The sequence below is a fragment of the Protopterus annectens genome, chromosome 17.part0, assembly GCF_019279795.1.
Source record: "Protopterus annectens isolate FY-2018-M chromosome 17.part0, PAN1.0, whole genome shotgun sequence".
Taxonomy (NCBI): Eukaryota; Metazoa; Chordata; order Ceratodontiformes; family Protopteridae; genus Protopterus; species Protopterus annectens.
The window spans coordinates 829,222,530-829,237,574 of NC_056751.1; the positions used below are offsets into that span (position 1 = coordinate 829,222,530).

Below are 15,045 nucleotides of genomic sequence, written 5' to 3' on the forward strand. Positions count from 1 at the left end.
AAAAATAACACCAGCAATTATAAAAGGGGTACTGGCAAATGCGGTACATGTCGACAGTGTAAATACATAAATGAGAATAAGATCATTTATTTACATAATAGTATCAAAAGTAAGTGCAGATGCTTAGTAGGGAATTGTAATACACAGAGGGTGGTGTATCTTGCTACATGTACCTGTTGTTCAGTATATTATGTAGGAAAGACCGAAAGAAGGTTAAAAACACGTATCTATGAACATACATATAAAATTGAAAAGGGCGATACAAAAAACGCCCTTAGCAAACATGTGATAGATAAGGGGAAAGAGCACACATTTAAGTTTGCTATTATAGATAAAGTTGAGATGTCATTGGATATGGGTAATTGGAAAGCATACCTCAGTCTACTGGAAAGTAAGTGGCAGATCATTTTTGACGCCACAACATATCCAGGCATTAATGAATATATTAGTTTAAAACCTTTTTTAATAATGAATTAAGAACTGTTTGATTTTTTGAATCTCGTATTTAGCTAGGAGTTTTTAAAGTACATTTATACTTTACATTATATTGGTTAGATAATGTATATATATATATTTATTGTTTTCTATCATGTATTCCATCATGCTTTTGACATCTATTGTTTAATGATGGATTCAGATATGTGTGTTTTTTATTATCATTTAGGTCACAATATATTATATTTATACATTTAGGACAAATTAAATTAATTTTATGTAGTAGATATTTAGGTATTATATTCACATATACAATTGGCATGTATGAAGTTTTTATTATACAGATTTTTAGCATACAGTATTTAATTAATGATGAACATATCGTATATATTTTTATTAAATTTATACATTTGGAGACATCTATTTAATGTTATATATATGTATAATTTTATTAATATTAATATATATGTTATTTGGTTAGTATATTCATTAATTAGCAACTATAAGGTTTTTTGGCGCCAAATTCTGGTATAAATTGAGCTTGTTATGTGAAATTAATTGGTTCTGAGGAAGTCTGTAGTCATCAGATGAAAGCGCTTAACCAGTTTGCCTGTATTGTCGTTGTTGTCAACAGTTGGACAAAATAAACATTTTTATATAAGATATCAGTGTTTGCACATCTGTTCGAGCTACGTGGATTAGTGCCTGTTATTTGGATTTTGTGGTTCAGTTTTATTTCACCTTCTTTGTTTTTAATTGGTACAGAATTATATAAATTAATTTTTGTTTCAGATTTGAAGCCCTATTCAGATGACTTGATCCCTAGATTTCCTTTGGGAGAGGAGACAACAGAGTTACTTAAACAGAGCAGATGACTGCAACCACAATTTTGGTATTTCCACAAGACCCCTCGTTCTAAGAGGATGGTGATTCCTAATGAGAACTATTCTCAGATTTGCACTATTTGTCAACAGGCATGGTGACAAAGATTAAAAGTCAGTTCTCCTTGCTTCTTCCTTTCAATGACGATCATTCAGGCAGTTCTCTACAAGTTAAATGCTAAGTTTTTAAGTTAAATGCTTGTTTTACATCCCTTTATTCTTTAATAACCCGATGCTCATGGGATCCCATAATCCTGGGCCCATTACTTCTCTAATCGCTATTGATAGTGAATGCTATGACTAGGTGGACCCACATTGCAGATCTTTGTGTTGCCTTGCCATGGCACCTAGTTCCACCAAATGTTACTCTTGCAGCAGACTGGATAGAAATAATGCCTGCAAAGCCATTCACTCCCTTTGAGCTTACAGAGCAGTAATCCGAAGTTAGATAATTACTTTGCTTCTTGAATTTAAGACAGCAATGCTATCACCCCCCCACCCCCACCCCCAGAAAAGGGGATGTACTTCGTGTTTCACTGTTGCAGTCATTACATTTGGGTAATCTGCTGGCAGGTTGCCCTCAGTCGGCTTGATTAACAAAGTCTTGGGTCCTGCGTCGGTTGCTGTCCCTTCTTCCATGACGTCAGGGGTATAAAACATGCAGCCAATGCCATTACATTAGTCTTTCTTGCAGCGCAGTGCCTGATGCAGGAGCAGTTCGCAAGTGCCAGTTGGCAGACTTCTGAAATTTTCGTTTTCGAGTTTCAGATCCGAAGTCTTCAACTAAAAAGCTAAGTACCCCGTTGGGGAAACTTTTTCTTGCTCCTTACCGATGTCAGTAAAAGTTAATAATTGTATTACTTGTGGGAAGCAAATACCTCATAAGGATTTCCATTTGTATTGTATTCCTTGCCTAGGCCCAGACCACAACGTACCTTGCTGTTGGTTCTGTGCTTTATTTAATCAACGCAGTATTAAACATCGGTACATTTTTGCTTCTAAATATTTTGGCTCTCGTTTTAATTATCCAGAAATGTCGTTGGTTAGCAATCCGACTACCGGAATACCTGAAAAACGCAAAGAAAAAGACAGAGACAGGCCGTTGAGGTCCAAAACTGCCAACAACGCTTCTCCTAAGCCAGTCGCCAGTTTGCCAGTACTCAGTGAGGTGCTTTCGCAGCCCCTGATACCCGCTAATTCTGATTTGCAGGCCTCTACTGAAACCCATTCGGAGTCCGGTATGCCGCGAGATGCTTTAATTATGGAACCCGCAGGTGTCTCTACCTTGGATGGGTCCGGAGCCGCTGTGCAGGCACCGGCTTCTGAGGGTGTTTTTAGGCATACAGATTTGTATATTAGACCAATGCCATCTTCAAAAATAAGGCCAAAATCTCAATCTATGTCTAAAAAACCAATGCCCAGGCCACATGTGCAGGCCCCTATGCCTAAGAAACAAATGATCAAGATGGCTGAAGATTTAATTACTCTGATCAGGGATAGCCAACCCCCCCCCCCCTTCTAAGAGGCTTAGGCAAGGTATTGACTATGAATCTTCTGAACAGGATTCTGTTTCTTCTGATTCTTCTAATGAACAGGAATTGTCTATACCTACTTATGAGGACTCTGATTCAGAAGATTCCATTCCTTCTGCTTCCACCCCTGAGGATTTTTCTTTTGGGGAAACTTTTTACATACCTTAAGGGAACATTTCCACTGGGAAAGTCAGGATTTTTCTGAATCTAAAAAGAGACTTGGAGATTTTCTACTTCTTCCTCAGCATAGGCCTTTGGCTATACCTCCTGTTCTAGACATTGTTGATGATGTTTTTTCAGAATCTTGTATGGCTCCTGATTCTCTGCCACAGGCTCCTTGTAAGCCAGAGAGATACTACAGGGTTCCTGACTCCCACAAATTCCTTTTCAAAAATCCTGAAACCATTTCTCAGGTTCCCAAGGGCGTTAAGGCTTCTACTGCTAAAAATCCTACCCCTTCTGATACAGATTCCATGGCGCTGGATAGATTGGGTAAGAAGGTTTACACTTCGGCAACCTTAGCAATCAGGGCTTTAAACTGTCAATTTTGTATGCTAAAATATCAACAGCATATCATGGGACTGCTTAAACAGAAAATTATGTTAACTTCTGACTGTGGAAAATAAAGATTTACAGGATCTATTGCATTCAGCTGAACAAGTTGGAAAACATACTTTGCAACGTGGTTTTGATTCTTTGGAGGCCTCTTGCAGGGCTGCTGTTACTGGGTCTGTGCTAAGAAGGCATGCTTGGCTCAAAGAGCAAACTCTGCCTGATCATGTTAAAGCAAAATTGTTGGATGCTCCTTTACAACAGGACTGTCTCTTTGGTAATAAGGCTGAAGAAGTTTTAAAAAAGATGGAAGATAAAGCTAAATCTATGCAAACTGTGAAAGATTTCTTACAAGTGCAACCTGCAAGATTTAGTATGCACTGGCCTACTAAGAACTGGTCCTTTCCAGTTCCTTCGAGAGCCACTCAAGTCAAACCCAGACATTCCAAAGGCTCCAGGTTTCAGTCACAAGGGACTTTCAGAATAAAACAATGGGGTGCCTCCTCTTTCAAATCTGGAAACATCAAAACACCCCCTTATGGTAAGCAGTCTCAATGACTTCCCTTTACACTTACCAAGCACTTACCTTTTTAGCTGCCCCTTTGGGGGGAAAACTGGCTCTCCATGCAAGAAACTGGCAACTTATAACCCAGGACAAATCAGTTTTAAATATAGTATCCCAGGGATACAAATTTAATTTCCACACATTGCCAATTCCAAACGGATGGCCAGACCTGCCCCCACATCAGTGGGCAGAGGCCCAGAAACAAGTACTTTCCCTCATGAGCATAGGGGCTATTCAACCAGTACCAAAAGAGGAAAAGGGACAAGGTTTCTATTCAAGACTTTTCCTGGTACACAGAAAAGACAAATCATGGCTTCTAATTCTGGACTTATCTACTCTAAACACCTTTCTGGACATTCCAAAATTCAAGATGCTGACTCTTCACCAGTTACTTCCTATGCTAGGCAAAGATGCCTGGTTGGGAACACTAGATTTAAAAGAGGCTTGCCTGCATATCCCTATCAGGGAGTCTTGCAGAAGATACCTCCGCTTCAAAGCAGGCTACTTGCATTACCAGTTCTTTGCACTGCCCTTTGGCTTATCTACTGTGCCCAGGGTCTTTACAAAGTGCCTGGCTGCAGTAATTGCATTCTGCAGACAAAGAAATATTCAAATGTATCCATACCTGGATGATTGTCTAATTCAGGCAGAAAACAGGGACATTCTTCTAAAATATCTGTCATTTGTAAAAAGGGTTCTAACTTGTCTGGGGTACACTATAAACGAAAATAAAGCACAACTGGTACCCTCTCAAAAAAATTACATTCCTGGGTGCAAGCTTGAACACAACTGTCCAGATGGCTTTCCTTACGCCAGAAAAGCAAATTCATTTGGTGACTTCCTTCAAACAGGTGGCCACAAAAACCCTGCTATCTGCAAGACAAATTCTGCAATCCTTGGGTTCATAGCCTCCTGCATTCTTCTAATTCCATATGCAAGACTGCATATGAGGAAACCTCAGTGGTACTTAAAAAGTTTATGGAGTCAACATTGTCACAGCCTAGAAACAATGATTCCTATCGTACCTTGCCTGCAACTAGAGTTCCTATGGTGGGCAGAGGCCTGCCACCAAAACAAGGGACTGTCATTCACACCACCCCCGGCCGCCCAAACCCTAACTACAGATGCATCAGAATATGCTTGGGGGGCTCATCTTGCAAGGAAGTGCATTCAGGACAAATGGAGCCCAAATCAAATGCAACTTCACATCAATCAAAATGAAATGCTAGCTGTACGGAATGCACTGACAGCCTTCAAGGACTACCTTCATCCAGGACAATTAATGATAAAGGCAGACAACACCATGGTTATGTGGTACATAAACAAGCAGGGGGTACACAGTCCTACCCCCTTTGCAGACTTGCCATGGCATTGTGGAACACAGCCTTGACCTATCAAGTACAACTACAAGCACAATTCCTGCCAGGAAAGCTGAATACTCTGGCAGAAGAACTAAGCAGAAATCTCATGGACCCTCACGAATGGAAACTGGAACCACGGATTTTCAGCATGTTGACATGAAAATGGGAGAGCCTAGACATCGATTTTTTTGCCTCACCCCAGAACTATCAGTTGGACAAGTTTTGCACAAGAACTCATCACAAAAAAGCCTGGAAAGTGGATGCTCTGTCCTTCAGATGGAAAAACCTATCAGTCTATGCCTTTCCCCCTCTGCCTCTGCTCTCCAAAGTTCTACTAAAAGTCAAAGAGGACAAACCAAAAATGATTTTGATTGCTCCAGACTGGCCTCACCAACACTGGTACCCACTCCTGCACAGTGTGTCACACCTTCCACCGTAGCACCTGCCTCAGGCACCTTAGTTACTGTCTCAGCAGAACAACCAAACTCTGCACTCTCAGCTCCAAACTTTGAATCTTGCAGTGTGGCTAATCACCTAAATTCATCCTTAGCAACCCTCAGCAAACCTGTGATGGATGTCATTTTGAAGGCGAGAAGACCTAGTACTAGAAAATCTTATGCTGACAAATGGAAAAGATTCTGTGCCTGGAATCAATCTCAAGGGATAATCACAGCAGTGCCCAACATTCCTCAGATTTTGCAATACTTAACTGAGATGCTTCACGAGTGCCTGTCCTTTTCTTCCAGAAAAATCCATGCTTCAGCCATTTCAACTCATTATAACACAGAACCTCCCCTCTTCTCTCATTCTCTGCTAAAGCAGCATCTCAGAGGGGCCAAAAACTTAAGACCACCCAGGAGCGCTCCAACCCCTGCCTGGGACCTCAATTTTGTATTGGAAAAACTCACTCTCCCTCCTTTCGAGCCAGCTGCTACTGCAGACTTAAAATTTATCTCCTGGAAAACAGCTTACCTTTTAGCAGTCACTTCAGCTAGAAGGATTTCCGAATTACAGGCTCTTATGGCAGTGGAGCCTTTCATCATTTTTCATGCGGACAGGGTATCTCTCAGGACCAATCCATCCTTCATGCCTAAGTTAGTATCCAGTGTGGCTCTTAATCAGTCCATTCATTTGCCAACTTTCTTTCCCAATCCACAGAACAAGGGGGAGCGGATTTTGCATTCATTGGATGTACACAGACAACTTAGATTTTACTTTAACAGGACTAAATCTCAAAGAAAATCTGAACAACTGCTGGTAGCATTTGCTGCAGGGGCAGAAGGAAAGGCTATTTCAAAGCAAACCATTTCCAAATGGATAAGCCATTGTATCAATTTCTGCTATAAGCACCATGGAAAAACTATCCCCCAGGGGATCAGATCCCATTCCACCAGGGCTGCATCTACTTCAACAGCCTTTCTCAGAGGTGTTCCTACCAGGGACATTCTAGAAGCTGCTACCTGGACCTCCATTCATACTTTCACCAAACATTGCCATTTACCACTTTTTTCTAAATCCAGAGCTGGCTTTGCCACTGCTGTCCTCCAGGGGCCTTATAGCTGGTCCTAATGCTGTATAATTCCCTCCACCCAACCATAGTTTTGGGAATCTACCCAGATGTAATGACTGCAACAGTGAAACACAAAGAACATAGTACAGTTGTGTACACTTACCATAAATGTAGATGTTTGAGTGTATTCACTGTTGTAGTCCTGGTTACCCTCCCTCCAGCCCCCTATTTTTTCTCTGGCTATACCTCTACTTTCACTATGCTTAAAAGCTCTTTTGGTGTATTTGGTTTTGGTTGGAGGTATATTTTTTGTGTTTTTAATTTTATTTGCTCCCCATTTGGGGGGCACCTGACATCTGGGGCAAGAAAAACTAATGTAATGGTGTCGGCTGCATGTTTTATACCCCTGACGACCTGACGTCGTGGAAGAAGGGACAGCAACCGACGCAGGACCCAAGACTTTGTTAATCAGGCCGACTGAGGGAAATCTGCCAGCAGATTACCCAAATGTAACGACTGCAACAGTGAATACACTCGAGCATCCACATTTATGATAAGTGTACACAACTGTACTTTTAGACAACTTCAAAAGCAATATTAGACTTGTCTCATTTGCACTTTTAGCTGTAGTGCTGTATAAAGCTTCTGATAAGCAGCACCAGGCTCTGCCAGTCCATTCTTACTGAATTTCAACAATGTGCAAATCAAGAAAGCAGTTAAAAATTTACAGTCTTGTAATTTTGTCTCTATGCCATTAGGTTGCCTCACACCCATCTTATGGCAAAATACAGTTAAGACAGGTTTTAATGGTATTTTTTAGAATTCACACATTATAGATGTATCCTTTTCTTTCATTTAAAACCTTTCCCTGGCAAAAGACTTTGTGATACTTTTGTGATGGCCAAACACAGGCCTGTTGAGTGTGAGCATCACTATCTTCTGTCTATCTCCAGCAAAGCACCAGGACTAACACTGTAGAGCATGTACACAGTCTCTTCTGGTTTAGAATGAGCCCTGATTATACTTGGAAGAGTTTGCAAAGCCCAGTGCAACCAACTATCCAGATGGAACTGATCCTTTGTGTCAGCTGCAAAGCCCAGCCTGATTTCCCCATTTGGAAGCATTTTTAGTATAACTAAGGAAAGTTTTACTTTCAGTTCTTGTCAGGGAACTTATTTTTTTGTTTCACAACTTCCTTCTTTGTAAAAGTTCAGTTTATTAAGTGTAACACCCAGTATTGCAGAAAGGTTTTAAAAAGCTGTAAACTATGTATAAATGAGGTTGCAGCTCAGAGAACGATGAACAAAAGTGGAAGTTGTTTCTGTTAGTCTTATACTGTGAAAAAGCTCACTCTGTGATAGGAAATGAAAGGTGCACACAACTAAAGTTTGCATTTATTTTTGAAACCATTTGTGCTGGTTGGTAATCACAACAATTTCCATGATTGATGGTATAGCTCCCTGTGCCACTGATGTAGAAGGATAAAACCCGGACTATAACCCAAGCATCCCGTAGGAGAGTGATGGTGGTTCCCATCTGGCTCACTCCACTGCTGTGATGACTGGATCTTGTCTGGATAGCCAGGGTCCATCATGGCTAGAGGAGCAGGTGTTGCAAAGATGTGGGCATGGCCACCCAAACCAGTGATGTTAGCCCCTGTTGGCACATATGGGGGAGCACACATGCATGATCAAGAGAGTATAGGTGACAACCATAATGGGTGGAGTTAAGCCATGAACTGAAAAAAGCTGTCATTGCCAGGATCGCAAGGAGAGCACAGAACTATTTGGATGACCCCCCCCCCCCTTATCTTTGGAATGGTGTATGTCTGATTGTTAGCTGGCATGGGTCAAAAATATGGAAAAAACTGACAGTACATTTAATGGGAAGATATAACTGAGTCTTACCTCTAACAAAGAAGTGCTGAATGAGAAAGACTCTTGCATTCTTCTGTAAAGTGCTTTATCCAGTGAAGTGTACCTTCTGAACCAGAGATTGACTGCTGTGTAGCTAAACTACGATCTTTCAAGAAACACTAAAAAAAAAAAAAAAAGTGCGTTATTCACAGAAAACTCTCTTTATATTAGGCTCTTTGAGAGAAATATTAGTCTCTTTGAGAGAAATAATGTTAATACCGAGCCAAAACAACTGCTGTGCTTTTCTTTTAATAACTGAAAGTCTTGGGATTATAAGCCCAGAGGGACTGTATTGCATCTTCATTCATCTGCAGTTGGTCACTGTCCCAGACTGCATCCCATTACTGGTTATGAAAAAAAAAATTAACAGACTTCATGCAGATTAACTGGAGGTCAAGAGTGAACCACAGGCTCTAGAGCTGTGAAGGAAAAACTGCCACTGTGCTGCAGTTGCTCACAGTAAGACCTGTTTGTTAGTTCCCAGCCATGGTCACTCCACCAAGATAAATTGACATTCTCATGCCTCTTTTAGTAATGCCCTGATGCAAATATCTGATTTCCAGTGGTGCATTATTCACGTTTAACCTTGATTGAGTGTTGGTGAATAAAAGCGGCCACTATGAGAAGGATCTTTGGTGGAAGCTGTCCTACAGAGCATTCATAGATTGATAGGTGGAAAGATTCATAGATGAATACTAGTCTAACTGCTCTGAAGGTCCATTTTAAGGCTAGTGAGTAACTGAAATCAGAATCAAACCCTGTACTTTGTGTTTATAAGGTGAGCACATTAACCATTTTATGCCAATGCCAAAGCGATCGTGGACAATAACAGAGCACAATTCTGCCCTAATCTTTGATTATGCGTCACTGTAGCTCAGATATTTGCGCTTTATGTGATTAATCCACTGTATAAGCCATCTGAAACTAAGAATGCAAGTGTTTCTACTCGCATATCTGATGGAGAGAACCTTCTGCAGTATGTAGGGCTTCAAGTTTTGCACCAGCTAGTCTGTCCTGTTTTACAGAAGGTTGTCATATTCTCATTTGCTGTTAGAGTACTTTCACTTGTCTTGGTCCATTCTCTTCTGGGATAACTGGGGAAGGGGTTAAGAACTGTCATACACAGATGGTCATACTTTAGAGACTGAGTCATTCTAGGAGCCTTCCCACCAAAGATAGCTGGAAAAGCTTGCCATGCTGAGAAAAGTGGCACCCATCATTCCATGCATTTTCCTGTTGCTCAGTACTGAGTAGCTATTTATGAATTTGCACACATATGTACTTTATATGACTGATTAATTTTGCCAGCTTAGAAGACATGGGTTGGTTTGACTCTTTATCTGTTAGAGCTGGCCTGTTTCTTACCTTTGTTTGTTAGTTAACTAGGATAGAGTGCTGATGCACGTGGACCATTTTCAGGCTCAGCCTGGGAGTACAAGTTGAAAAAGCATCACTGTGCACCAAGCACAAATCCAAAACAATGTTTTAGCATAAGGAAGAAACACAATCAATGCACATGCATTAAATGGCATGTCAGGTTAGAGATAACTTCTGAATAACAGTAAATGTTTGTGGAAGGTTAATATTATTTATAGCTGGAGTGCTAGCAAAGAGCTCAATGTATAACTTTATGCAGTTTAAATACCCGCCTTGTTGCAGTGATAGGCCAAAATGGCTCTTCTATGATTTTGTACAGCCACAATAAATTACATCTTCATTAGTTTCAGCATACTGTAATTTTTGCCAACATCTGCTGTTTGTGTTAAACTGTGATTTAAAAGTTTCTTCAATGCAGCCATTTAATAAACACATTCTCTGTGCTACTTTGTATTTAATTTCTGCTTCTACAGGAGTCATTTTGTGAGAAAATTTCCAGATTTCCTTATTGCCACCTTTTTATTTCATTAAGCACTTTGTGTTTTCTTTTTTAAATTGTCACAATTTTTTATAGGGTCATAGGTTCAAAGGTAAGTGCTAGGCTAGCTGCCCTTGTGGGACATTTTAAGCCTAGCCAGTTTCCCTTTTGGTGCTTGAATTTAACCAATCCTATTTGGTGTTAGATTGACCTTCCCCATCTCAAGGTCAATAATTATATAATGCTCCTAGTGAGAATAACTGGGGATCATACCATAGACAATTTAAGGGGACTCGTGTATAGGATAAAGCATTTAGGAGCTGCCTCTGCCCCTTAGCAATACAGGATAAATCCCGGGGCAGATTTTCTGTTTCCCATCTATAGACCCATGTTGCCCTTGCATATGGGAAAGGATGGTCTTTGTTTTACATGGATGGCGAGTCTGTTCCAGAACAGTGATATCCTCTGCAAGATAAACCTTTGCCTCCAAACCATTCTGTTGATGTTGCAAGAGAAGTTTACATCCCTAGGCCTAGTATTTGTGATGCCATTTGACTTGCTGCTGCTTTTTCTTTCAGCTGCTCCTGTTAGGGGTCACCACAGGGGATCATCTGTTTCCATTTCTTTCTGTCCTCTGCATCTTGCTGTGTCACACCAGGCACTTGCATGTCCTCTCTCACCACATCCATAAACCTCATCTTAGGCCTTCTTCTTTTCCTCTTACCTGACAGCTGCATCCTTAGCATCCTTCTCCCAATATACCCAACATTCCTCTTCAGCACATGTCCAAACCAACACAATCTCGCCTCTCTGACTTTGTCTCCAAACTGTCCAACCTGAGCTGACCCTCTAATATACTCATTTCTAATCCTGTCTATCTTCGTCACACTTTTTCAAGTCTTAACATCCTTAACTCTGCCACCTCCAGCTGATGTGCAGTAAATCTATGAGTATTGATTTGGAGGATGCCTTGTATGCAAGACGCAGGTCACCTCTTAGCAGTTTGTAGGATACTGGGTATAGTGACATGGCTTTGTATGTAGGACATATTGTTTAGGTCTTAGATCCTTTTAATAAGGTATCTCTGAGGGTATTGTAGCTGTTGTATGTGTCTGGACAGATGCATGCCAAAGGGGCATAATAGTTAGTGATTGGCCTGATGAAGACTGAGTAAGTGAGAACATTGACGTCCCTAGATCTAGTCACAATCCTTTTGTTTAGAAGCTGTGCAGTATAGAAGGATTTTCTTATGACAATCAACACATGTTGGTTGTGTCACTATCCACATATGTTCTCAAATCCCAAACAGCTGAGTTGACTCTTAGAGGTGTTTTATTAGTGTGGTAGTTCTCTGGGGTAGATGACCTCTCAAAAAGTACGATAATGCACTTCTTGGCATTTAGTTTCAGTCCATGATTTTAGCACCTATTATTTGGGATAAAACTTTCTACAGGGTGGCTAAATTCTTTGGGGATTAAATGACTGCTTCTAGCATCTGTAAACTTAGTCAGCCACAGTTTTTTGGTATTGGATTTTACTTCAGAGAAGTAGATGGCGTACATGAGAGATCTCTGCACAGAACTCCAGGGGACTCCACAGGTGGCTGGTCTTGTTGTGGAGGTAACTTTCTCTATTTTGATTTTCTGCATCCTGTTTGTGAGCAGTCCTTTGGATGACATATGGGGTTTATTCCCAGTTTTAGCTTTTCTACTATGAATGGGGGATTGTGTCAAAAGCATTCGCCAAGTTGAGATATGTCGTCTGTACCATTTTACCTTCATTCATTGCTTTGATGACCTTTTCAAAAAAAGTCCACCAGATTGAATTTGTGCTTGTTATTTCATATTGTCCCATTATGTTTTCCTAACATCCCTTTCCATTGTTTTCTCATTTGCTGTTCATTTGTATTCTGAACTTTCATTTTTCTTTAAAACGTCTTCATATAACATGCATTAACCCATAATTTTTGTGTTTTCTCATACTCTTTTTTTTCCTCCATACATAATATTATGTACAGTTCAGTAACTTCATTTTTGCTTATGAGGTATAATACTGTACACAAATATAAGGATGTACAAAATATAGCTGGGGTTTGTAATTCCAGGCTCCCTTTTTTTTTTTATAATTCCAGCATCCCTTTTTCCTTTTTACACAGCAGGATTGATGATGGTGCATACCACTTAAGACTCCTTCACAGTCTGTACAGAAGTTCCAAATGAGTCCGCATCTGTGATGACTGGTGGCTGATGCAACACAATGTGGCTGTTATTTCTAAATTATTTGGTAGTAATATTTTAATAAACTGAGGGGCTAGTATGACCAAAACACCATTCCGGTTGAGGAAAAGGTACTGAAACTGTGTTTCTTTGCATTTGCTTAAGTTACTTTCAGTGCTGCCTTAGCACGCCGTGTAAGTATAAATACAGGTTGATTCATTGAACCTAAGTAATATAAATAAGTCTTTCCACATGTTCTAGGGAAGTAGTTAGCAAGTATCAGATTTTTTTCAGCAAGTGTGGCAGGGATAGCAGTGTGAATAGGGCTTTAGGTGCATCATTCAGCAATGAAATGATGCAGGGATGCTTATGAAATTATTGCATTTGTACCCAGTTGTTACGGCTGTCATTTGTTACATCTTGGACTGAACTTTGTCAGGTATAATAGAAGGTCCTTCATATTATTTGAATGCATACACAATGTACTGTGTGATCCGGTTGTCTTAAATGTGTTGTTTCAGAGTATGCTTTAGTGCATTTTTTTTTGCTTTCCAAGACCTTGAGTACCTTTTTTTTTTTTTTTTTTTGTTACATGTAGGTGTCGCACCCCCATCATTTGTAGCAATTAAGGCCGGGACAACGCTTTATCAGCTTACAACAGCAGGGGAAGCAGTTTCCTGGAACTCTGTGATTGTCCTGATGGTCCTTGCTGTTGTGTCTATTTTACCAGCCATTTTTCAGAAGAAACTAAAACAAAAATTTGAATGAACATTTTTTTCTTTTCTAACACACTCCCCAGAACAGACCAAGAGCAATCAGTACACAGTCATTTCCATTCTTTTCACTTTTTAACTTTGTGAAGAGATTTGTATGTGTAACCAGCAATATCAACTGTACACGTGTGTTTGCACATAATACTCAGAAGTACCTGTACTAGATTTGAGATGGGACATTTCCTATTGTGAAACATTTTCTTGCAAAATTATTCCTTCTTGAGTTGTAGTTATGTGCTGCTGTTCAAGTGGCAAACGACAGGAATTCGAACCTTAGAATCTGCTTTTAAAACAACATTATGGTTGTCATTTGCAACATAACCACAGCCAGGTTCTGTATTTGGGAGTAATGATTTTGCTTTAAAAGTATTATTGAAACAGTTGACCAATGTTATTATGTTTAAAACAATGGCTATTTTAACTTATTTTAAAAGGACATACTATCGTACTATGTAACCCTGTTCAGAAAAAAAAACTTGCACTGAGGCTGCCAGCAGTGAGTATTGTTTTCCATTAAAGTTATATGACTCTGCTGCCCCTGCATAATAAATGACATTATGAAAACTGTTTTTTGTGAGGCTGTTTAATAGACTGTTCATTTCTGCACAGGCACGGAATGACCGTTTATGTATTGCATGTTGATATGCAGATCCCCAAAACTTTTCAGTCCAGGTATTGAGCAGTGACTGAATGTTTACAGTGACATTCATTATAAATATTGGCAGAGGGCACAAACTCTAAATATTAAAGGGGAATATGGGAAATGAACTTTTGTATATCTAGGAAAGATGCAGAAAGTCAGTGCTTGGGGAAAAGAAGACATTAGTTGATGTTTTCAATGTACTGTTGTATTCAAATAGAGATTATTTCTGGGATCCTAACCTTGAAGTGTCAGTTTGCACTCTAGAATCTGAACCACATAGTCTAACACTTTCTGTAGAATATACTAGTATGTGTACTAATTTTATGGGATAATAAACATTAACCAGTATTCTGAGGCATAGTTTTACATTGTTACCTCAGGGTGTTTCAGTTTCTGTTACTTATCAATGACCAGAAGGCTTTGGTGTGGTTAAAATTGTTTGTTTAGGATGTTCACAGAGTTTATGGTACTGAATCACAAGCCTGCTGGCCATAAAAGATTTGTAGTTTGCTGCCTTAATCAGTAATGTACAGTTTTTTTCTTTGACTGTTGGCAGTGTTGCTTTTAGTACTGTTCTCTGGTAGTGGCTTTTAATGAACTAGTCTTTGTGTAGAACTGAGATGAAAAATGAATAATTTACACCAGAGATGAGTGTGTGACCCTTCAGAGCTGCACTGGCACCACTATGACAAAGAAAAGTGTACATTGTTTTGGGGGGATATGTCTTGTCCATTTTACTTGTTAATTTTCATGTTATTTTGCCCCCCCCCCCCCCCCAGCCCCACCACTGCTAGTACTTTCAGGTT

The 15,045-nt window shown here is 39.9% G+C and overlaps 1 protein-coding gene across 4 annotated transcripts in view; it reads left to right on the forward strand.

Annotated features, from left to right (window-relative positions):
• Positions 1–14,163, forward strand: part of TMEM41B (transmembrane protein 41B) — a 415,812-nt gene extending 401,649 nt beyond the window's left edge. For all 4 annotated transcript variants that reach the window (XM_044059302.1, XM_044059304.1, XM_044059301.1 and 1 more), the window contains one exon: positions 13,422–14,163. In XM_044059302.1, coding sequence (XP_043915237.1) covers positions 13,422–13,591 — 170 coding nt within the window. In that variant the 3' untranslated portion in view covers positions 13,592–14,163. The remainder of the gene's footprint in view (positions 1–13,421) is intronic.
• The last annotated feature ends 882 nt before the right edge of the window (positions 14,164–15,045 follow it).